Below are 23517 nucleotides of genomic sequence, written 5' to 3'. Positions count from 1 at the left end.
ATTATCAATTAAACGATTGAAATAGTGTATATTTATGTTTATGGCTTTTTGTCTTAACAGAAATGTCATTACAATACAGTACGTTAATTTAACCATAATTTTTTCTCCGTATGTCATTACGTTAAGATTATTCTTTCAATCTTAGTAATTTAAACCTAAAATATTTAAGTGAAATTTCGAGTTAAGTAATCACACAGTTACTGCGCTTAAAGTTGTCATAGTGTTAATTTTAAAAAAAAAAAATATGTATAAAAGTTACAAAATTATCCTTCCGACTAGTGAAGTGTCCCAATACTTTTTTAGAAGAGTTAACTAACTAATATATGTCGTTTAAATTTTAACTTATTTTTCATTTTCAATTATAGACCGCCGCTGGCTGTTAGAATGCGTGTTTGGTATGCAGTTTTCAGTATCCTAAAAGTCATAAAACGTGTCGTGTAACAGTGTAGGTTTGGTATGTTTTGTTGGATGCCTTCCAGAGATTATCTCGGGCTGGTTTTTGTAGCTCTGAGCCTTAAGAATTTTAATCCGAGCCCACCTGAGCTTGATATACAAGGGATTACTTAAAATTAGAATCCACCCGAAGATATACGTCGGATAAAGGCTAAAATTCGGGGTCTCATCACTTGGCCTTTGATATCTAAACAAGGGAAAACCTTTGCTATCGCTAACCTGTGAAGAGGAACCAACTGAAATTTCAAGATGACTTAAAAAAAAATCAAAATCGTAGGTTAAATAAAACTCGTTTGACAATTAGCGCTAGCTTCACAAAGCAATAGCACTGAACAGAAGTAGCTGTCGCTGTAAATTTTTTTTACTCAGTAACTCAATCAAATGTTTGTTTAAAATAAGTAGCAAAAATTTAAGAAAATTTTATCGTGAATCTGAGCCCTCTCCCCAAGCCCGAGACCATTTTTCAGTAGACAAACCCGTCTCGTCTCTAATGCCTGCTACAAAACTTTTTTCAGCCTTGTTTTAAATTCGCGAATGGCTAGAAATTTGATATCATTCTGTTTAGAGGAAATTTGGGTCCGGTAACGGACCCTTCACAAAATATCTTTTCATAAAAACGGACCCTTCACAAAATATTTTAACTTAAAAACGGACCCTTCACAAAATGATTTTTCTTTTAATTGGACCCTTCACAAATTTGTTTATCTTCATTATTGTTTTGTTAATCGAATAAACCCTTCCCAGGGCAGAAAACAAAGATGGATGTAAACGAATTAAGTTTTGTCTTCGGCAGACGATTCTTCCATTATTCGTCCGAAATAAATATTCTGCGTTCAGCAGTATAGGCTAAATATCAAATGTTGCATCTCTAATTTAGAAGCAGCAATTGCTGTTTGTTTTTGAAAATTTAATTTTTTTATTATAATTTTACAGTGCCGAGCATAATCTTGTATCTATTTACAATTTAAAAAGTCCTTGAAAAAGTTTTTTGCAATAACCGGACCCTATTTGCACAAATTCATAAAAGCGGACCCTGGTTGAAAGAATGTGAGTAATTTTTTCACAATTTCACGAAAAACGGACCTTTCACAAAATGTCTGGACAGACCCCTGATAAAGAATACTGAATTTATCTTATTTTCCCACAAAATTGCGAAATAAATATGTTATATATAACATTTTGTAATAAAAAATTTAGAGACACTATTAATAAACTCCCAAACCGAGTTGTTGCTTTTCTAAATATTTTATCGTAGATTTCAGTTCTGTTTTGTCATATTTTGATTTAGCCCTGTTTATTTTATTCTGTTCTACAATAAATTTTACTATATATAAATCGTTCTATAATTAAAAACATAAATGATTTTTATAACAGTTCACGTGATCAGTTAGTCAAAACAATCCGACAAGAAGATAGAAATTACTTGGCAAATAATCGAGATCAATCAATATTCTCGTTCAGTCTGTGAAGAGGATAGAAATTACTTAATATTTAATAGACTATGATCAGTTTGTCAAATCATTCGGACGAGAAGAATGAAATTACTTGCGAATAATCGAGGACAATCATTATTCTCGTTCAGTCTGTGAAGAGGATAGAAATTACTTAATATTTAACATGCCATGATCAATTTCTCAAATAAATCCGACAAAAAGATTGAAACTACTTGGCAAATAATTGACTATAATCTCGCTAAGCTATAGTTAAACCTAGCTAAGTGACGATGTTTACCATCATAGATCAAAAACTAAAGAAGCTCATATCTCCAGAAATGATGCTAGCAACTATGTTACTCATTGGTTATTCATTTCATTTAATAAAATAAAACGCTTTGAATAAAAAATAAAAATCGATATTAAGGCTTGAAAGCCGGCAATGTGTTCCTTATTTAGCTAATAATGCCATGTAAACTAGTCTTTTCCATCTGGCTCGATCAGACACAGTTTCTCCATCTATTGATGTCCATGGTTTTAAGATCTTTTTCCGCAGAATCAATCCATCTGGCATTTGGTCTTCCACTTTTTCGGTCACCTGTAAATTTTCCAAAAGTCATCTTCTTAACTGGGTCACCATCATCCCTTCTAAAGATGTGACCCAGCCATTCTTTAACTATCAGAAATTAAATATAAAAAATTTTGTCAATTTTTTTAAACTATAAAAGCTTAAGTTTTTTGATGCTTTCTATTATAGTTTTTTAGTTAGTCGAGAATGGATTCTATCGACTAGTTAGTTGATTAACTTGATTCTTTAACTATCGCAAATTATATAAATAAAATTATATAAATTTTTTTGACTATAAAAGCATAAATCCTTTGATACTTTATATTATAGTTTCAGGGATCTGTTTAGAAGAAATTTGGGTCCGTTAACGGACCCTTCACGAAATATCTTTTCATAAAAACGGACCCTTCACAAAATAATTTATCTTTTAATCGGACCCTTCTTGAAAAGGTTTTTTGCAATAACAGGACCCTATTTACACAAATTCACAAAAGCAGGACCCTAGTTGAAAGAATGGGACTTAAGGCTTATTTTATATTCACAAATTATGAATAGTTTTTTCACATTTTTACAAAAACAGGACCTTTTACAAAATGTCTGGCCAGACCCCTGAGTTTGTTAGTTGATCGAGAATGGATTCTATCAACTAGTTTGTTGATTAACTTGATTCTTTAGATATCGCAAAATGAATAATATACATTATGTTACTTTCTTTCTTCATAGTAATAAACCTTTAAACAGTGTTTAAAGTGATTAATGATTGATTCTATCAATTCTGTTTGATTTTGTAGATTGTGTTTTCTAGAAATCAAAAAATAAGCAACACTATGTTAATTTAAGCATATAGAAACGTTACTGTTGTTCCATCGAAAATCTTATTTTTACTTTAACCTGGTAGGTAATATTCAGATTACATAGGTAATTTACAAAATACCTAGATAGTTTTAGAAATGAAACAATTTTAGGCACTTTAATTCTGCCCTATTACCATGATAATTTGTAGAATTACTGATTTCTACACTTTAGTGGAAACATTCATACCGCTTAGTTTGACATATTTTGTTGAAAATATCTAAACGCTATTTCTACAATTGAAGAGAATATTCAATTAGTAATGTGACACTGTTTCTATTTTTTCCCCAGCTATTGCGATCAGGACCTCAGAAGCCATGCAACGTGGGAATGAAAATAGAAAACAGACCGAAAAATAGATATCCAGACTTATTACCTTGTAAGTACATATGCATAGTTGTAACAAATATATTGTACTTTAATAATTTAATATTGTTAAAATTTATTATTGGCTTAAAAATATTTAATAACTTTTTGTTTACTGTAAAACTTTAAAGTCTAGATTTTAAATACTGTTAATATTAAAATTTAAAATATTTCGATTTATAAATGAATTTACAGTGATTTTGCAACATAATGAAGCGCGTGTTTTGATGAATGAGTCAGTTATGTTAATTTTAAAGAGAATTCTTTTAACATTGGTTAGTGTTTTAACTTTAATATAAAAACTTATAAAAGGAAAATTGACATATAAAATTATTTTAAGCGTGGAAATAATATTTTTAACTCATAACAACTGTTCACATTTGAGTCTATGTGATTTTTATTTAGAAATTTAAAGGAAATTAAGTTGCATTTTAAAAATAAATACAAGCATTAAAGTTATGGCAAGCAACTTGATTATCAGATTTTTATTTTTGGAAGTTTTTACTTGTTTTTACTCCCTGGAATTGAACGGGTTAAGAAAAAAAAGTTATTTATTTTTAAATGCACAATAAATACTATGTCTTCTTTACATTTAATATCAACGCATTTTATATAACATATAGAAGAGAAAAACTTTTTTTAAAAATTAAATTGCAGGAAATTTAAATAATTTATGAAATAAAAAATTAATAATAAAACTTTTTTTTACAAATTTTAAATTTAGGATACTTTTTTTCACTTTCTAATAAGGCTTGTTTCCTTTCTAATTCTTTGTGTTAGAGAAAGTGATATTTTTGCTCCTTTACAACACATTACAACATTATCTTTACTAATGGAAAAGACCTATTTCCATACATAGTAATCAATGAGTAGGTATTTGCCGCCCACGACCAAAAATCTAGGAAACAGAACTGTTGCGCACACGGTTTTTTATTAAATCACCTTGACATGAAAAGAAGAGCCTCGTTGTTGAGCTTTCACCACAAATAATTATTCTTTTATCTACTTTCTCCAAAATTTCACTTTCAAAAGTTCTTCCTTTTCTACTTAAATAAGAATCTGATGTTTAATTTTTTTTAACAATAAAACAATTTTTTTTATTTGAATACAAAGTTTTTCCAATGGACTAAAGAGTAGAAAATTATTTTATTTTTGCCAGGTTTAAAATTTAAAACTTCATGTGGGGGATTTTCAATTGTGATAGCAGTGAAATTACGATAGTGATTCGCTCTAACGTTTTTCGTTTTAGAAGTGACAAAAATAAAAGTAATTTATCTTTTTTTAGTCTTCTTGAAAATCCGTGTATTTAAAATGTTATTTTTTATTTTATTATTATAATTATTTTTTTAGTTTTGTGTCTGGTTTTTTAATCTCGGAATGAGGTTGTGAATTTTGCTAGCTTTATTTATGAAACAATTGTAACTTGTATTAGTATCAAGCATAGATCTCCAGTTGAAATTTGAGCTCTTTAGCTCGTCGGAGGGATGTCGGAATAATGATTGACGAAGTATTCGATTCAGCAACAAAAAATCCGTTTGTAATGGTCAGAAAATAATTGAAACTTAAATTGTCATCCGGTACAGAGCTCCAGTTACCTCGTATTCGTAAATTTTTGGCAATTCAGAATCACACGGAAATTGAACCCTATAGTAAAATTTCATCTGTAGAATTATCACAAACGTCTTCGAGAATAATATGCAAATTACAGGAAGACACCAGACGATAGTACGTCACAATGACGAGAATGTAAGATAGAGGCTTATAAGGAATGGTGGCAAAGAAGTAAAATTGTTCACAAGCGTTCTGTAAGCCGCTCAATGCTATAACCGAATATTTCTGACACAGAGGACGCATGTGGAGGATTTTTTGCTTGTTAGAATTATTGGCTACCTGGAATGCGGGCGTACTCAGGTGGTAGCATTCCAGGAACTTGGAATTGCCCAAAGCGGCATATGTAGGCTTTTACAATGATTCCAAGATGTTGGAAATATCAGTAGACGTTACAGTACAGGTCGCTTCCCTAGTTACAACGCCAAAGCAAGACCGTTATTTGGTAGTAATTGCTAAAAGAAGCAGACTGAGCATAGCATCTGACCCGTCTCGTGAACTATCTGCAGCCATAGGTACCACTGTTTCAAGGCAAACCGTATACAGACGTTTGAAAAATATTGCTCACAAATCTGTCAATTGCGTTCAACTCACTGCTACTCATTGTCTTCGCTAGCGACTTGCCTGGAATAAGAGACATGCAATGTAAACATCGTCACAGTGGGCTTGCGTGATGTTTTCCAACGAGTCCAAGTTGAGCTTGCAGTTTGATTCAGATCGGAGTTTTATATGGAGAATGTCAGGTACCCGTTATCACCACGTAATAACGGGTACTTGATACCATAATCGAATGACACCGTTATGGTGGCGCAAGATAGTTAGTTCGGGGTGGAATTATACTGGACTCCAGAACTGATCTGAATGTTCAAATCGGAACCATGTCAGGCTAAATTTTTCGGGACATCATTCTGGAACAACATGTTAATTTATTAAGGGTTGTCATGGGTTTGTCCTTACGGAGGACAATGCCCGTCCTCAGCCCCACCGAGCCAAGCATCGTAAACGAATGTCTTCAATATGAGGATATATAGCCAGCATTCTGACCTGATTTGATAGGGCATGTTTGGGACATGCTTGGCCGACAAGTTACAGCCCGTCAATCACCTCTTACATTTGTTCCGAAGTTCGGAGAGCATTACTTGCTGATTCCCGTGATCAGTTTAATATTTTGCTGTTCGCCATGCCTAGACATTGTACAGACTGTATTTCATCACCCTGAAGCCATACTATGAATTGATCATTATACCAACCATGTAATATTAAGTTTTTGTAAAGGAGATAATTTTTATAATTTCTCCAGGGATTAAAAATCATAGTTTTTAGGAATGGTATCATACATACACCATATTTTTTGTTTTTTTTTATCTATTGTTTAATAAATCCCCTTTATGAATAAATCACTTTCGTTTTGTTTCTGAACCTTAATTTATGAACATGAGTGTAAAATTGGAGCTCACTGGTTAATTGAGAAATGGTAAAGAATTGATCGGCGATAAATACCATTTGATTATGCGGCTATAAATTCTGATTGAAATGGTCAAGAAACGATTGTAACTTTATATTGTTAGGTATAAAGTGTCCGACCAAAGTTTGAGCACTCCAGCTAGCTGGGAACTGATTTATTTGTCTATTGCAACCTTTAAACTTCTTATTCTTTAAACTTAAAAAAAGTATTTTTTCTTTTGAAGTTTTAACAATTCATAAAGGACTATTGCATTACCCTTTAATTGTATCTGATTGCAAAAATAGAAGTTTATTGTCGTTAATTTTGTTTTTCTTCTCCACATGCATTAATGTTATTTAATTTCTTCTATTGTAGATGATGACTATCGTGTTGTCTTGCGAAAAGTTAAAAACGATCCTCATTCTGACTACATCAATGCTAGCTATATTGAGGTGAGAAAAATTTATAATGATCTAGAAACAAATTTATGTACACTCATATATTATGTATACGCTTAATAACTTACATATGTATTTTATATTAATGTTACAGAATTACCAAAGAAGAACGAATTATATTTGCACTCAAGGTACGTATCGATTTCTTGTGTAAAATTTATGTCAATCTACTTAATTATTTTTAATGTAAGTTAGTCAGGGGTCTATTTAGAAGAAATTTGGGTCCGTTAACGGACACTTCACAAAATATCTTTTCATAAAAACGGACCCTTCACAAAATAATTTATCTTTTAATCGGACCCTTCACAAATTTGTTTATCTTCATTATTGTTTTGTTAATCGACAAAACCCTTCCCAGGAGGGGGGGGGGAGAAAGACAGATGTAAACGAACTAAATTTTGTCTTCGGCAGACGCTTCTTCCTTTATTCGTCCGAAATGAATATTCTGCGTTCAGCAGTATAGGCTAAATACCAAATATTTGTATGTTGCATCGCTAATTTAGTAGCTGCAATTGCTGTTTACTTTTTAAAATTTAATTTTTTAATTATAATTTTATAGTGTTGAGCATAATCTTCTATTGTTTAATTCTATTGTTTAATTGTATGTCTTTACAATTTAAAAACTCCCTGAAAAAGTTTTTTTGCAATAACGGACCCTATTTGCACAAATTCACAAAAGCGGACCCTGGTTGAAAGAATGTGACTTAACGTTTATTTTATATTCACAAATTACGTGATCTTAAAAGCGAACATAAAGGCAGTACTGAAACAAGAATTTGGAGGATTTATAAATAGTCTTGTATTGTAACATTATAGTACAATATATGATCATTTTAAGTACTAATGCTCTAAAACTTTTTGCAAGGGTCAAAATTTTCATGATATTCCTAATAAAAAAATATTTTTCCCCGATTTGCCTTTTTTTAACCTTTTTTCTTGGTTTTTTTTCTGTTATCGAGCAATATTGTGACTCTTTTATAATACTCAACATAACAAGTACGACATATTATGAGATTCTTTTTAAAATGCTTATAGTATTAAATTTACAAAAAATTTATGTTTGTAACTAGTTAAAAATAACTTGCCTTCCGTTATTGCGACAATTTGTTTTTCATGTTTAAATGAGTAATATTACTCAAAATAGAGATAAAGGATACATATTTTTTTAAATTTCTGGTATTAATATAAGAAAAGTGAAAAACAAACATTTCACTTTGTTTTCTTCTTGAAATCCTAACCCGAAATGTTTATGTAGCAAACATTTGTAGGCAGCTTGATGCAGTAGAAAGTAGTCTTAATCCCCAAAAAAAGAAAAATACCTCTGCTATTTTTGGAAATTTTTCTGCATACTTCAAAAAGATGCACCATTATTTTTGTTGATTATAATCTATCGTGCCACCTATTTTCCACCTTAAAGCAACTATTCAGTGTTATCAGGGAAGTCAAAAGTCATTGCACTTGATTTTTTTTTTTTAACTCCCATCTTGCAAATACTTTTTATCTTTTGGCAATTTGTTGTTCGTTATTAACTTGTTTGAATTTTAATGCTAGTTAAAAGTGTAGTGTCTGGTAGAGAATACTTTATTAAGGAAAAACAACATTTGGCACTAAATAGGTGTATTTGCTTATTACTACTTTTTTTTATCATTGAAACTTGTATTATGTTTGTGGCAATCAATTTAATTCTTAAAAATTATTAATAAATAATGTTTACGCTGATTGAGTATGTTATGATCTAAAATAATAGAAGGTTAAATATATTTTTTTGTTTATTTTTTATTCTTAAATATGCAGATGTTAAATTTTTATTAAGTTAAGGATTTAATTCTAAAGGTCTTATCAAGTTTAATAAGAATTATTTTAAGTTTTTCAGTACTCTAAAAAATCATTGTTCCCCAACCCCCGGTTCGTGGATCAAATGGTAGCGGGCTGCCCATTTCATTGAAACTGAATTTAAATTCCTAGGTTTATACCCCAAATTAAAAATATTTGTGTTCCATTAAAATTTTACTAGTAAGTTAAAATGTTAAATCACTTTATAATTAATTTTTGGAGTAGCTGCATGTTATTTTGAAGGCATGCTTAAATACAATTAAATTAAAATTAATAAATAATAATAATCTAAAATATAAACAATCAAAGATCCCCCCCCCCTCGGACCGCGGTAAAATTATCAAACGTTGGCAGGTCCGCGGTGATAAAAGTGTTGGGGAACACTGCTCTAAATATTGAAATATGATAGGAACTATCATATATATATATATATATTTTTATCGAATAAGGTCATTCTGAAATATAAAAAAAGTTTATTAAATTTTTTAAACAAAATTTTAGTTTATCAATTTTGATAAAGTTGAGATAAATTTTATCATTAAGCGAAGTATAAGATTTAGATAGATGTTTAGTTCAGTAAGATATAACTTCTTAGATGGATTTTCTTCTTGCTCTATTTTTTAAAGAATATTCTGCACTAAAATTGTCTAGATTTCGTCCAGTCTTTTTTTTTTTTTAATTATTTCTTCCTAATTTTTTATTGAAACCATTATGAGACCTGTTTTTGCCTTAAATATTTTTTTAAATGTTTAGCAGACATTGATTTATAAATGAATCTAATTTTTGGGCCAAAATAAAGCATTTGTGTATTTAATATATTGTCAGTGGGATTGATAATAATATTGACTGTGGTCTTGATAATAACATTTTTATTCTAACTTCTAATATATACATCATTGATAATCATTTTTGTTGTTCCTGTGACTTATGAAATGTTGAATTGTTCTATTTTAGAAATATTTATGTTCACCATTTAATTGTCTTGTTTTCAAATAATCTATCATTCTTACATAGCACAAAATAATTACGTTTGTTTTTGAAACTTTTTTTTTATACCTTTTTAAAGTCACAAAAATATTTTAATAAATTGTCAGAAACACTTTTATTTATTCATTACGGTTTTCAAACCATTATTTTAATGTTTCTGAAACGTAACTTATCAACGACGGAAAGAGTGATAGAAGGAACGTCCCAAACATATTTGTAATTGTTTACTTTGAAAAGGACAGAAGAGCAAATTTATCTATTAGAGAGTAAATGCATTAAAAAAATGAAAGTTTTTGCAAATTTGTCTCTCTGCGTGAAAAGTTCATCTATTTTCTCTGGATTATAATTTATGTATAGGAACCCTCAATGGTGAAACTTCTGATTCTGTTTAATTTACTACTAAAATATTTCTCAAAAATACTTAACAGAAATATTTAAATACCATGGGGAAAAAATAGTTTACTCATATGTTCATTAAAGCTGTGTGATTCAGAGAGAAAACGATTTCGCGGTGAAAGGAAGGGTCTTTCCACAGTTCGGCTCCTCTTCACTATGCAATAACTCACGTGAAGAACCGATATTTCCCGTTATTGATTTGTCAAATCATAATGATCCTCAAAATAAAACAGATGGCGATCCAATAATCATTTTTGTGAAAAATGAACATTAACCGTTCTTTCCCCTTGGTATTCATTTCTTAAAGTTTAACTAAGTGTTCTCATAATGAGAGAGTTCAATAATTCGAATCTTTAAATAAAGTTCCTTGGCTATAGTAGATATGTGCACTACCCTACAATAATGGAGGAGACACTTTCAGTTTTTGACATTTTTTTTAAAATTTCTCAAGAAATACTTAAAGGATTATTTTGTAACTTAAGAGATTTTTAGTTCATGCAATTTTTCATGCTTAGCAATAAAATGTAAAGCTTTCAGAGGTTTGAGAGACCTACAATAAATTACGAAAGAAACTAAGTATTTTTGAACACCCTATGCCAGAAAATCAAGCAACAAACTTGTATGCTTACTTTAGTTGTTATTTTTAATAACTGCATAAAGTTTCGTAAACCTAGAGTAAATATTCGTAGAGATATGGATATTTTTATAAAAAATTAATTTTTTTGACTTACGTTTTTTTGCTGTAACTTTATAGATATTCGAATTCTCTTCCAATATTGTAGGTTAGTGTATGTTTAGTTGCACTTATATACCAAAATTTTTTTTTGAAAATCAATTATTGATTTTCAAATAAATGGATTATTTTGAATGTACGAAACTACGAGAATATTTTTAATGATTTTTCCTATTAGATAAGTAATTACAGCAAAAAAGGTGTTTCGTTGGAAAAATTAATACCTCAGTTTTTTCTCTCTCAGAAAGCTTTATTATGTCACTACAAACAATGACCAAAAACTACCTTCATTTCATTCTTTACTCGCATCTTTCAAATACTTTTTATGTTTTGGCAACTTGTTGTTCGTTATTAACTTGTTTGAGTTTTAATGCCAGTTAAAGTGTAGTGTCTGGTAGAGAATACTGTATTAAGGAAAAAACTACGTTTGGCACTAAATTTAAAAGTTGAAATGATATTTTTTTGTATAAAATGTACTTCTTTTCAATTGTACTTACCATAAAGAAAACCCTTATAATTTCAAAACTATTTATTTTATAAACTCAAATTTTATCTCATTCAGTCCAGTATAAAATTTTTCGTCAAAAAATGTGTTTTACATGTTCAGATAGCCCCTAGATATGTAAGTAAAAAGTGTACTTAAGTCATGTCAAAAATAGTACTTTTTATGTATGAAAACTCTCGTAACTTTTGAACTATTCGTTTTTATTGATTCAGGTATAGTTTCTAATGATTTAATGTAAAATACTACATAGGAAACAATGTCTTACTTGTCTAAAAAGGTATATCAGATTTGTAAATAAATACAAATACAAGTTTGTACATTTTGAAAATAAAACCCTTGTAATTTCTAAACTATTCGTCTGATCGTCTTTTGATTGGTCTCATTTCTTGTCTAGAAGAAATTCAATTCTCCCCCCCCCCCAAAAAAAAAAAAATTACCCCCATTTCAGTGTAAAGACGAGAATATGTTTAGGTATCATTTGTGAGGACATAGCATAGCTTTGTGTAAAAAAAAAACAAGTATTGAGTATTAATTTTTCGAAGAAAAAGTGTATTTTTAATGAAAAGTAACATTAATGTCCAGACAAACTTTGCATGCACATAATTTGTATAATTTAGAAACGTTTTGATTCCGACCTTTTAAAATTTGTTAAAACATTTTTACATCTTAGTTAGTATTTTTGCATTACAAGACATAAACGAACAGTATTTAAAAACAAATATGAAAGATTTGTTTAATTCTAACAGGAATTGTATTTGATATTTTTGTATTGTTGAAATTTCCTTCATAGACAAACTAATATTTTACATTTTGTAATATATTCTGTAAAAAAAGATATTTTTTGTAACAGTATGTTACAGTAAAAACCCGAAGTCTTGTAAATCCTAGCTTTACCGGTAAAAACCTATCTTTTGCCGAAGTGGCTTGGTAAAAATCTAAGGTATTGATGTCATTTCGGCCTTTTACTAGTCATTTTGGTAAATCCTAAGTTTTTACCAGTAAAACCTAGGTTTTATTAATTTTTCTGCCTTTTTATAGTAGCATATAAATCCTCACTATATTTCAATGAAAATAATAGAGAGCTAAGTTGGAAACTTTATTTTTTCATAACTCTGTATTTATTTTGAGAATATCGTGCTTTACATAAGTTCTGTCTAAATTTTATTGTGTTATAAACATTTCTTCATTAAATACCCTATTTTAGGTCCCTTGGAATCGACGATAAGCGCTTTCTGGCGCATGGTATGGCAAGAAGATATTAATGTCATTTGCATGACGTGTAATGTCATTGAAAGTGGAAAGGTAAGAATTGGTAGTGTTAAGTGTTAATTACGGTTAATCACTGTTTATTAGTGATTAATGTTATTTACCGATGGTTAGTGTTTCTAACTATTGATTAGTGGTTTTTATAATTGATATAATGTTGATTAGTATTTATTGTTGTGTAGAGTTGATATTCATATTAGGGCAATTCCACGAAAGTGTCAACTTTTAAGTGAAATTTTTTTTTATGAATTGCATATTTTAATTTTAAAAATACAGTGAAACTTCTCCTAAATGCCACCTCTACTTAAGGGCCACCTCTATTAAGGGCCAATATTTTGAGGAACGAAAATTTTCCCCATAGACATGATGTTAATTTTCCTCCCATTAGAGAGCTACATTTTCCTGACTACCTCCAATAAAGGCCATTTTCCCCCCGTCCCATGAGTCCCCCGTGCCATATTTATCAAACCAAGAAACGCTAATAGAAGTAAATAAACTGATATCCCAATCCAAGGCATTAATAAGTGATGCGATTTTAACTAATTTGTTTTATAGAGTTAAGGAATCATTAGAAACTAAAATTGTTTGCGAAAAAATTGCAAAAAGTAAACAAACTTCAATTGAAAATTTTTTTTAAACATGTATAAAAACTTAAAATGTTAATAAACAGTTTTTTTCTACATAAATTTTGATTTCCTCATTTTATTTTTTGGTCACCCCCATTTAAGGGCCACCCCCATAAGGGCCAATTTTCAATGGAAGGACATGTGGCTCTTACCGAGAGGTTTCACTGTATGTTCAAAAATAGCCAAAGTCTACATATTGCCGTGTCACTTTTGATAATTTTAAATTTTTTGAATCTGGCAGCATTCTAAAGTAATCACATGGCTGACAAGTGAATTGTTCACATTTGTGCTCAAATTGTTTTCTTGAAAAATACTCATAAAAGAAATGTATCTTTCTTTTGCAATATTTTGATAAAAATATGCAAATAGAACAAAATTTGAACATTTAAAACGTTATCATTTTAAGTTTAATATATAAAATAAAAGTAACTTCTTTTACGTCATTCCGTCACATGTCTTAATAATGCATAAATTTCCTGAGAACGAAGATAAGATGTGACATTTGCAAGTTAGATATAAAACCTCTTCAGAGACAACCTAATTTTCAAACTGTTGAAATTTTTACTAATTCTTACATAAATATTAATCCTGTTTATCTGTTACATTCTGTTTATCATTTACATATTAATAAAACATTTTTTAAATGAAGACTTTCTTCTACTAAACTTTTTGTCATTCCGTCACGGTCATTCCGTCACAGCAAATCGATGTTAATAACTGCTAGCCAACCTGAGGTTAATTTTCCAAATTCACATTTTACATTGCTTACACATTATACTAAAAGTATAAAATAGTTCAGAAAAATAATAGCTGCAAAATTCGCAGAAACTACCAGTTCTAAGCGGCATGCCAAAAGCTTGGTTGCCAAAATGTCATTCCGTCACGCAAATAAAAAGTTCGTAAAATTAAAAGTAAAAAAGATAGAAAATCCTGTTTTATTTAGTTTATGAAGCGCATTATGCCAATAATAATGATATGCTTGAGAAAAAAATTTTTTCATTTGAAATTAGATACATAGAAACTTCAATTAATTGTTATTTTGCAAGTCAAAATGTCGTTCCGTCACATATGGAATTGCCCATATGTGACATTAATTGATCGTGTTAGAATAGAGATCAAACATTAAAAAATAATAAGGAAAAAAACATGTGTTGACAAAGTATTTCATAATAACAAAGTAATGTTCCATACTAACTAATTTTATAATAATTAATAATTCTTAATATAGATTATTAAAATTCTTATTAAGAATTAGGTAACAAAATATGCTCATTTTGGGTCACGAATTGATTTATGTGAAAAAGATAAAAACGAAGAATATGTCAATAATGATCAATTATTTATAAAATCAATTGAAAAAATGGAAGGAGATTGAAATCATTAGTTTTCTATTTTCTGCTCAGGAAACTGGAATTTTTTCACATAATTTTAAAATGAATCTCAGTGTTTGTCAACACATAGCACTGATGGATGCAGAAACTCTAAAACAATTTTTTCAATTTCATGTATCGCATTTTTTCTATTACATGTTAGTTATTTTTTAAAATTTTAAATTCAAAATTATTTATTTATATTGGATATATTGTTTTAAAAAAGTCATTACTTTTGTTATTTAATAAACAATTGTCTTTTTTTAATATTTCAATATTAATTTCTTTTTTTTTCCTGATTAACTTCCTGATTATTTTTCGAGCATGCTGGTTTTTGAATAGTTTAAACCTCGTCACTGCACGCTTCTTAATTTTCAGTGCTTAATTTTTTTTTTAAAAAATAATAGTGTTTATTTTCGCACATGCATGCTATGAAAGAATTAGTTAATGAAATAGCCAACTATTACAACCTTTAAAAGTTGCACATTTAATTATCGTTTTTTTATTTTATTTCTAGAAAGTTTGATACTATAATATAATAATGCATAGGGAACCGATTATCCGGAACGATCGGGACCATCGCTATTCCGGATAACTGATTTTTCCGGTTTTCTGAATCGCTACAAAAAGCCGTTTTTTTATTGTCAAACTCAACTAAAAAAATATATATTTGGAAATAATCTTAAAAAGAAGAAAAAACGATGAAGTAATACACTAATGATTGTTTCCAAAATGATGGTAAGGTTAACATCTTTCAAAAATGAAAGAAAATCTTGAAATCTTATGAGGAAAAAAATATTTTTTTTTAAAAAAATGGCGGGAAAATTTATCGAATTTCGTTCCGGTTTTTTGGTTTTCCGGTTTTCTGACTTCCGGATAACGGGTTCTGTACTGTAATACGATTTCAATTGTCTTTTTTAAATATTTAAAACCCATACTTGTTCTGATATAATTATTTTTTCCTTCATCTTTTATATTCTCTAGAAAAAGTGTGAAAAGTACTGGCCTGACAAAATGTTGAAAGTGGCTGATCTCATAATTACTTTGCAGAGTGAAAAAGTGTTTTTAGATTATACCATAAGGAATTTTAAAATTATAAAAGTAAGATTATTACGATAATTTATTAATTTTTAAGTTTCCCAGTAATTTATAATTAATTCTGGAGCGAAGAATATATTTTATATATTAATAGTATCTGCTTGTTTCTCTTATCTTGTAATATTCTCAATGCATGAAACAATAAAAAGCATGCGAATTTACTTATGAATGCGAGAGTTGATCTAGTTGTACGAGATTATTATTTAATTTTTATGGAAGAGGTAAGCGTTGTAAGGGTTAATTTTTAGGTAATTTGAGTGATTATTGGGAAGTAGAAACAATTCCATCTGATCTTAACCCTCTTCATGCATATGGGCCTGGGTCCTCCCGAGGACGTATATAGTTTTGTTTCATGATATTATTCAGATTCGTATTTGTGCTGTGATTTGAATGTAAACCCCATTTGTAGACACCAGACAGTTTTTTGAAATCACACCAGATGGCAGGCCTTTCAAGAAAGTTAAAAGAATATGATCTCTTTAGAAGTTATTGAAAGATTCAAGAAAGAAATGGAAATCTGTACACATAATGCAAGCCAGGACCGCCCCGAAAAGTTTTTTTCCCATAGTAGTCTAAAAGATGTACATTGTTTCGAATTAGTCACTTTTAATGTTTAGGGCCGGATTAGCTTGGTTGGTAGAGCGTTGAGCCCACGTTCAAGAAGTCGTGAGTTCGATCCCCTCCGGCCGAAGAGTCCCCATGTATAGTAAATGGTTCTGGTGCACTTTAAATCTGTCGTATCACAAAGTTCTCCATGTTCCCATAATAAATCATAATAATCAAACATCAAGCTCTGGGGGTACTGAATATAAGATTGATCGTTCTCTGGTCCAGGTCAAAATTACGATCTGTGGATGTATGAATGGTTCCAGCCTTTAAAACGGGCTGTGACGTTTGTGTGGCGGAAGTCGTATTCTTGGCTACAGATGGCGCCACTGAAGAACAAGAAACTCACCATCAGCCTTAAATTCGCTTGGTTTCACCAAGTAGGCTTGCTGGTATTGGCAAGTGGCATTAAAACAACAGCAACGTTTTCAAATCTTTTTCAACGTCATCGAGCCATCTGAGTGCACGTTTTCTATAATGCAATCTGGCTTGTTGAAAGTTAACAGCTTTGTGGGGTTGTAATTATCTGATCTAAATAAGTGACCAAGATATCTTATTCGACTTGATTCGAGAAAATTTAATACTCTGGTTGTTTAAATTTCATGATTTCAAAGAATTCTCCATACGTTATTTTCCTTGACAACTGAAACCTTTTTATGTATGTAAATGTAACTAAGGAAATCTTTTTTACTTTATTGGTGATGCTTATTTTAATTTTAGGTTGGCTCGTCAGGTCATCGGATCGTTCATCAGTACCAATACACAGCATGGCCGGACCATGATGTTCCTTCCTATCCCTTAGCTATCTTGAATATGATTAAGGATATCAAAAAGTTTCAAGAAGCCCAGCAAAAGAAGACACCGTGGTTACTACATTGTAGGTAATACAAATATCGGAACAATATTTGATATTAATATTTTTTTTATCGAACTGACGGCGTTTTTTCGTTAATGAAAATTATAACAATTTTTAATTTACTTCTGAATTTTCGGACCTTATGGTACCCCAATTAATGGAGAATACCAGATTCCAGGCAGTAACATTTAAATATCTTAGAAAGGAACCCGCAAAGTTTAATCAAATAATGAACTTGTGGTGCTAAACCATTTTATACCGAAGAAAAATCGTTTTTTCTTCCTCTTTTGACTAGAATATGTGCTTTAGTGTTTTAAAATGTTAAACCAAATGTTAAATGTGCATGTAAAATATCCAAGCAAGCTTTTGCACAACTCCTCAAGGTCATTTGTAAGCACGTCCATACTTTAGAAGCTCATTTCTCGAAATTTTAATTATCTACTCACCGAAAATCATTACACAAATCTTCATCGTTTTCTTTAAAATTTAAACTTCGTAGTTTGACTTTTAGTGCAGACAATAATTTAAACCCGAAAGTAATGTTCAAAAATGTATTCTATCTAAATTAACAAGCATATTTTTTTTGACGCTTTCAAAGATAATAGGTTTTTGTGATTTAATTTTCGATGCATATATTTTATGAATAATACGAAGTTACTAATGTGAATATACGAAATTAGTAACGTTTCGATTACGTTACTAATTTCGGAAATTACACCATCGTTTGCTTTATTTATATAACATAATTTAAACTAGCCCATTGAACCAAAAACCTCTTATAAAGCAAAACTTCATTGATTGAAATCAAAGATGCAACGTTTTTACTTTCCACGTTATACAGGGCTCCAAAAATATTGTACAATTAAATAACTTTTTTAAAATTCGGTTTCTCAAGAATAGAACTGCTCGACCGATTTTGTTTAAATTTTGTATTTTGCTTCATAAAATAAATTTTTTTATAATGATATAAAAATTTGTATGTCTTACGATTCAAACTTTATTACTAAATAAAATAATTAAAATAATAAGTTTTTACTTAAAGCTATATTTGCAAGGAATTTTCTTTAAAGGAACAAATTTTATAATTGTGCCAAAATAGGTTAAAGAAAAATCAACATTAAGGGGTCCAAACTTTAGACCATTTTCTTTATCAAACTATGGGGACCATATTTCCCGGATTGCCGCTACCCCCTATATTGTGAGATAGTATGTTTCTGTGTCTGATTTCGCAACTTAAAATATCGGACGAACTCTTTCATTAGCATATTTGAGGTCACCCCTGGAACCATTAAGATTATCTTTGTTAGATCATAAGTTATTCGGTGTGATTCTTCTTCTTATTATTTTTTTGCAAGCTTACATGCATTAATGTTCAATACACTGTTAAATATTTAATGAAGTTAGTCATTAGATTGTAACTTTTGGCAAAAGTTTTATTCAAAAGAATCCCACGTGTATAATTTGTGCCCTTGTCATTCTGTATTAAATTATTTGTGTTTGTATTTACTTGCAGTGCTGGAGTAGGACGTTCGGGTACAGTTATGGTACTAGATTCAGCTATTGAAATGTCCGTGGCCGAAGGAAAAATTGATGTCCTAGGTATTCTTTATCGGATGAGGCAGCAAAGGATGAATATCATCCAGACAGTTGTAAGTCTTTCAAATAATTTTCATATTAATCGAAAAGATTTAGGGAAGAAGTTACCAGGGGACATTTAGAAAAAGCAGGACAGTTTTAGTCGCTGAAAAACTCTTTAATTAGGATTAAAAGAGTTTTAAATTTAGTAATCATCCATGAACTTCTTAAATCATTAGGGATCCGTCAAATTTGTCAACTTAAAAGCACACCAATGTTATATTTTTTTTAAAAAAATGATAATGTTAGTTAATTTGCAAAATCTGGAAAAGGTGTCTAAACATGGGATAGTGTCAAGAAGTCGAACATTCTAAAAACCTTTTTAAATTTAAGTTTAATTGGTTAAATCTGAAGAAATGTCACTTCCCAAATTTGATATCGGAGTTTTATACGATTGGGAAATTTGTACAACTTTGTATTATATTAGTCTACAGTTGTATGGATAGAAAGAATGAATTAAACGTAACGGAATATTAACTCGCATAAGGCTGTTCTTCGAACTCTCTGTCGTCGCATGAAATGATGCTTGTTTGCGAGTAATATTTTCATAACTGCTGTGAGTTTGCAACAGTTACTCATAACTGTTAGATAAAATTTAGCTTATCTTTAGCCAACGCCCTCTGTTTATTCTGAAAGTGGCACAAAACGTCGATATAGAAAAAAACCATAGTTTTTAGAAAATGAAAAATGTTTGTGGTATAATTTTTTAATATTTAAAAACTTAATTCAATGCAGCATTATCTGAATTCATAAAAATTTGCGAAATATGGGAATAAGGCATTAATTTTAATTATTTTAATGTAGGTGGAAAATGTCACCAAATTGGGAATTTCTAAAAAAGTTTAACAGCTTTTAAAACATTCAAGTTATTTGTCAGTTTTAAAACCCAGATAATTCTTCACGACAAAATAGCAAGTATAGTTTATAAGTATAGCTTTGCTTCAGGTGTAAGGCACTTGCTGTTTCTTTTTTGTTTCCCTTAGTAGAACAGTTTCGAAAAACAATGTACTGCAGCTGATAAAAGACTTGTATTTTTTTACTGCCATGTTCATACAGCTTCACATGATTAAAATCATTTTTGGTTTGAGTCCACCTTCAGCTAAAATGGGGGTGTCGAATATTAGAAAACTATCGCGTTTTTGGCACCATTCTTATATATAGCTGAAATATTTTGATTAGTAGTTGACATTATTTTGAGGCTTTACAGAATCACGTAAAAAAGATTTTTAAAATTATTTCTACATTTGCGAGAATAAAAAAAGCTCTTATAACTTTCAGCAAATTTTTAATGCATTATGATTTATTTTTTATTTTTCATCATTTGGATTTATATTTTCTCTATCAATTAGCTCTATCAATTGAACTGTAAAAAAATTGTTTAGTTGGAAAAACGCGTTTTTTCATTGATGAAAACTTTGGGTTACAAATTATAATGTTTGAATAACTAATTAATATTTTGACGCTTTGAAGGTTACAAAAATATTTTTTCACGTTTCTTTAAATATGGATAGTATATATTTGTCTACAAAACTATAGCGAACAAAATTTTAGGTTTAATAATTTTTAAAATTGCAACAATAAATATTTTTTTTCACTTTAACAGGACCAATACATATTCGTCTACAAAGCTTTAGTTGAATATCACTATGGCGATAAGTCTTGTAAGCCTGCAAATGAAATGGTTCTTTATTTCAATAAGCTGAGACAAGTTGATGCAAAAACTAAGAAGACTGGATTGGATTCACAGTTTGAAGTTAGTATGGAATTAAGATATAAATCATCTCTCTATATATAAACGAACATCTGTCCTGTATGTATGTACGCTAATAACTCTATAATGGGATCCGGGTTTTGATCGGGTTTTTTTTTCTGCAGTTTGCAAATTTTCAGGAGATGGTTTGTAAACAGTAGTCACTTTCCGGTGTCTTGTAGTTGGGATGCAGTATCGAAAATACAAATTTTCATTGTTAAAACTCATCTTCAAAGATTTACCGATTCATACAGGGGTTTTGTTTAAAATTGCTAATATTTTTTGGATCATTTTGCGAAATTTTTAATCCTTATGCGTTTAATGTTTTGTTGCATGCATTATTGAAAACGTGTTGTTTATTGTTTCACCGTTGCACTGTCATCGAAACAATATAGTTTCAAAATGTTAAAAAAATAGAACAGACGAATTCTTGAGAAAAATGAAATACATCATTATAGCTCGTTAAGCTCTAGTTTAAATACCAAAGTAAAAATGCGTTCTAGAAACAAATGTGCAGACTAACACAAATTATCAAAAATGTATCATAAATTACTATTTGTAACATATAATTTTAAACATGAATGTAATATAAATATGCTTGCTTTTATTTTTCCAAAAACCATTTTAATTTCAAGACGTTTTAATTTAATACATTTTAATACTAAATCCATTTGTTGCCAAATATTAATAATTGAAATCTAATATCGTTTTAAAACAAAATTTTTTAATTTTCTAACTGTATATTATTCTTTAAAATTAATAAAATTAAATTTATAACAACAAAATATTAAATTTATAAAAATTATCCAAATTTCTAACGCGAAAAGTTGAGTACCAATAGTGGCTAGACGCCATTAACCTGAAACATTTAATACTTTTCTAACATTTAATACCTTTAATACCGGTGGAAAAAAAGTCGTTATTTTAAAATTTAATTTTTCGGTTATTATCATATAAAATAATAAATATTTACTAAAAGTTATTTTTGGCATGAAATTATATTTGAATAAACGAATTTTATAATTGTGTGTAAAAATTTTTCAATTCTCTTGGAAAGAGCTCAAGATGTGGCGAAATACGCATAAAGTAAAATTAACATTAAGGGGTCCAAACTTTGGATTGTTCTCCTGACCAAACAATTAGGATTCCCAGATTGCGACTACCCCCTATATTTTGTTTGTCAAAAATCCGAATCCGTCGACAAAAATGTATGTATATTCTGAGAAAGTACGTTTTTTGTGTCTAGATTTTGTAACTTAAAATACGAATACAAATTTAAACGTCTGTACAAATTTATTAACATATTTGAGGTTAGGCAAGGTAGGCCGTTTTTTTTGTTTTTTGTGCTGTACATCTTTATTGTTTGACCTCATAACCAAACCTCATAAGTACGCTAATTTTTTTATTTGTTACGATTAAGTAACTTACAAAAACGTACTTTCTTTAAACGTACGTACATTTTTTAAAATTATTTTGACGAGTTTGGTTTTTTGAGCATCGAAATATAGGAATAATAGCTATCTGGAAAATATGGTTCGAATTGTTAAGTCTGGAGAGCGATCAACAGTTCGAACGCCTAAACTTTCGTTTAACTTTTCGTACATTTAGCAATATTTCTCAAACAATTTAAGGGTATAAAAAAAATTTGTAAACAATTGCAAAATCGTTTAATAAAAATAATTCCTTATAAAAAAGTTTTATTAATTATTTGAACGAAAAAAAGTTTTGAATTGTAAGGTAAACAAATTTTTACATTATTTTTAAACTATGAAGTTTTAAATGATGAAATTAAAACAAAATATATAGAATTGTCGTTAATAAATAAAAATGTAGACTTTTTTTAGATTTTATTACTCAGAAGTTACTAGACTGATTTTGCTAACATTTTAAAGTTGGCTTTTTAAAATCATATAAATTAAAATGAGGTAAAAAATTTTGCACTTTACATCGAACATTTTTTTTCGAAAATTATTATAAAAATTATTAACTTAATAAATGATTGTAAAAATTAATTTTTATGTAGTATTATCTTTTGATAAATAATTATATACTTATGAGCAAAGTTTTTTTATTTTAATTTTATTAAATATATTCAGAATTTCAGTGAAATAGACTATATTCTATCGGCAGCCAAAAGCGGCTTGTACTCATCTAACATTAGACACAAAATGTGAATTATTGTTAAAAACGTGCATTAAACTCTCAGTGAAACTCATTTTACAATAAGTTGAGCTGCGAAATATCAGAAATCTCTAGCATCTCTCTTTAAATTTTTAATAGAGCGAGAATATTCAGAAACCGCATTACAAAAAAAAAAAATGAACAGAAATAAGAGTTTGTAATGATTTACAACTGTTACTCATTAACGTTTCCCATCATCTTCTTTCTAATTCACCCATCTTGTTAAAAAGTTACGGGTTTTTATGTTGTAAAACCTAAGTTATAGTTTGAATAAATTTTACGTCAAGTTAAACAATATTTTCTTGATATGTTATTTTTACATCGACATACACCTTTCAGGATACTAAAGTTTAATTTTTCTATTGTGCATTGAAGTAGAGTTATTTCATTTGAAGGTTCACTGTTCAATTTTTAATCTAAAAAGGGGGCTGGTTGATACTTTATTTACGTAGCACTAGAGCTTCACAATGACTATTGGCGACGGTCTGGGAAA

The 23517-nt window shown here is 29.4% G+C and overlaps 1 protein-coding gene across 1 annotated transcript in view; it reads left to right on the top strand.

Annotated features, from left to right (window-relative positions):
• LOC107439861 (receptor-type tyrosine-protein phosphatase kappa) overlaps positions 1-23517 on the top strand; it is an 84634-nt gene that overhangs the window by 23627 nt on the left and 37490 nt on the right. Inside the window, exons 3-10 of the mRNA XM_043045697.2 lie at positions 3598-3685; positions 7100-7176; positions 7277-7313; positions 12841-12938; positions 15883-15999; positions 17323-17483; positions 18972-19107; positions 20697-20846. Of these exons, the coding sequence (XP_042901631.1) occupies positions 3598-3685; positions 7100-7176; positions 7277-7313; positions 12841-12938; positions 15883-15999; positions 17323-17483; positions 18972-19107; positions 20697-20846 (864 nt within the window). The remainder of the gene's footprint in view (positions 1-3597; positions 3686-7099; positions 7177-7276; positions 7314-12840; positions 12939-15882; positions 16000-17322; positions 17484-18971; positions 19108-20696; positions 20847-23517) is intronic.

The sequence above is a fragment of the Parasteatoda tepidariorum genome, chromosome 7 (assembly GCF_043381705.1).
Source record: "Parasteatoda tepidariorum isolate YZ-2023 chromosome 7, CAS_Ptep_4.0, whole genome shotgun sequence".
NCBI lineage: Eukaryota > Metazoa > Arthropoda > Arachnida > Araneae > Theridiidae > Parasteatoda > Parasteatoda tepidariorum.
Note: the sequence above shows the minus strand (reverse complement) of the source record. Positions and strands in the feature narration are given on the sequence as shown.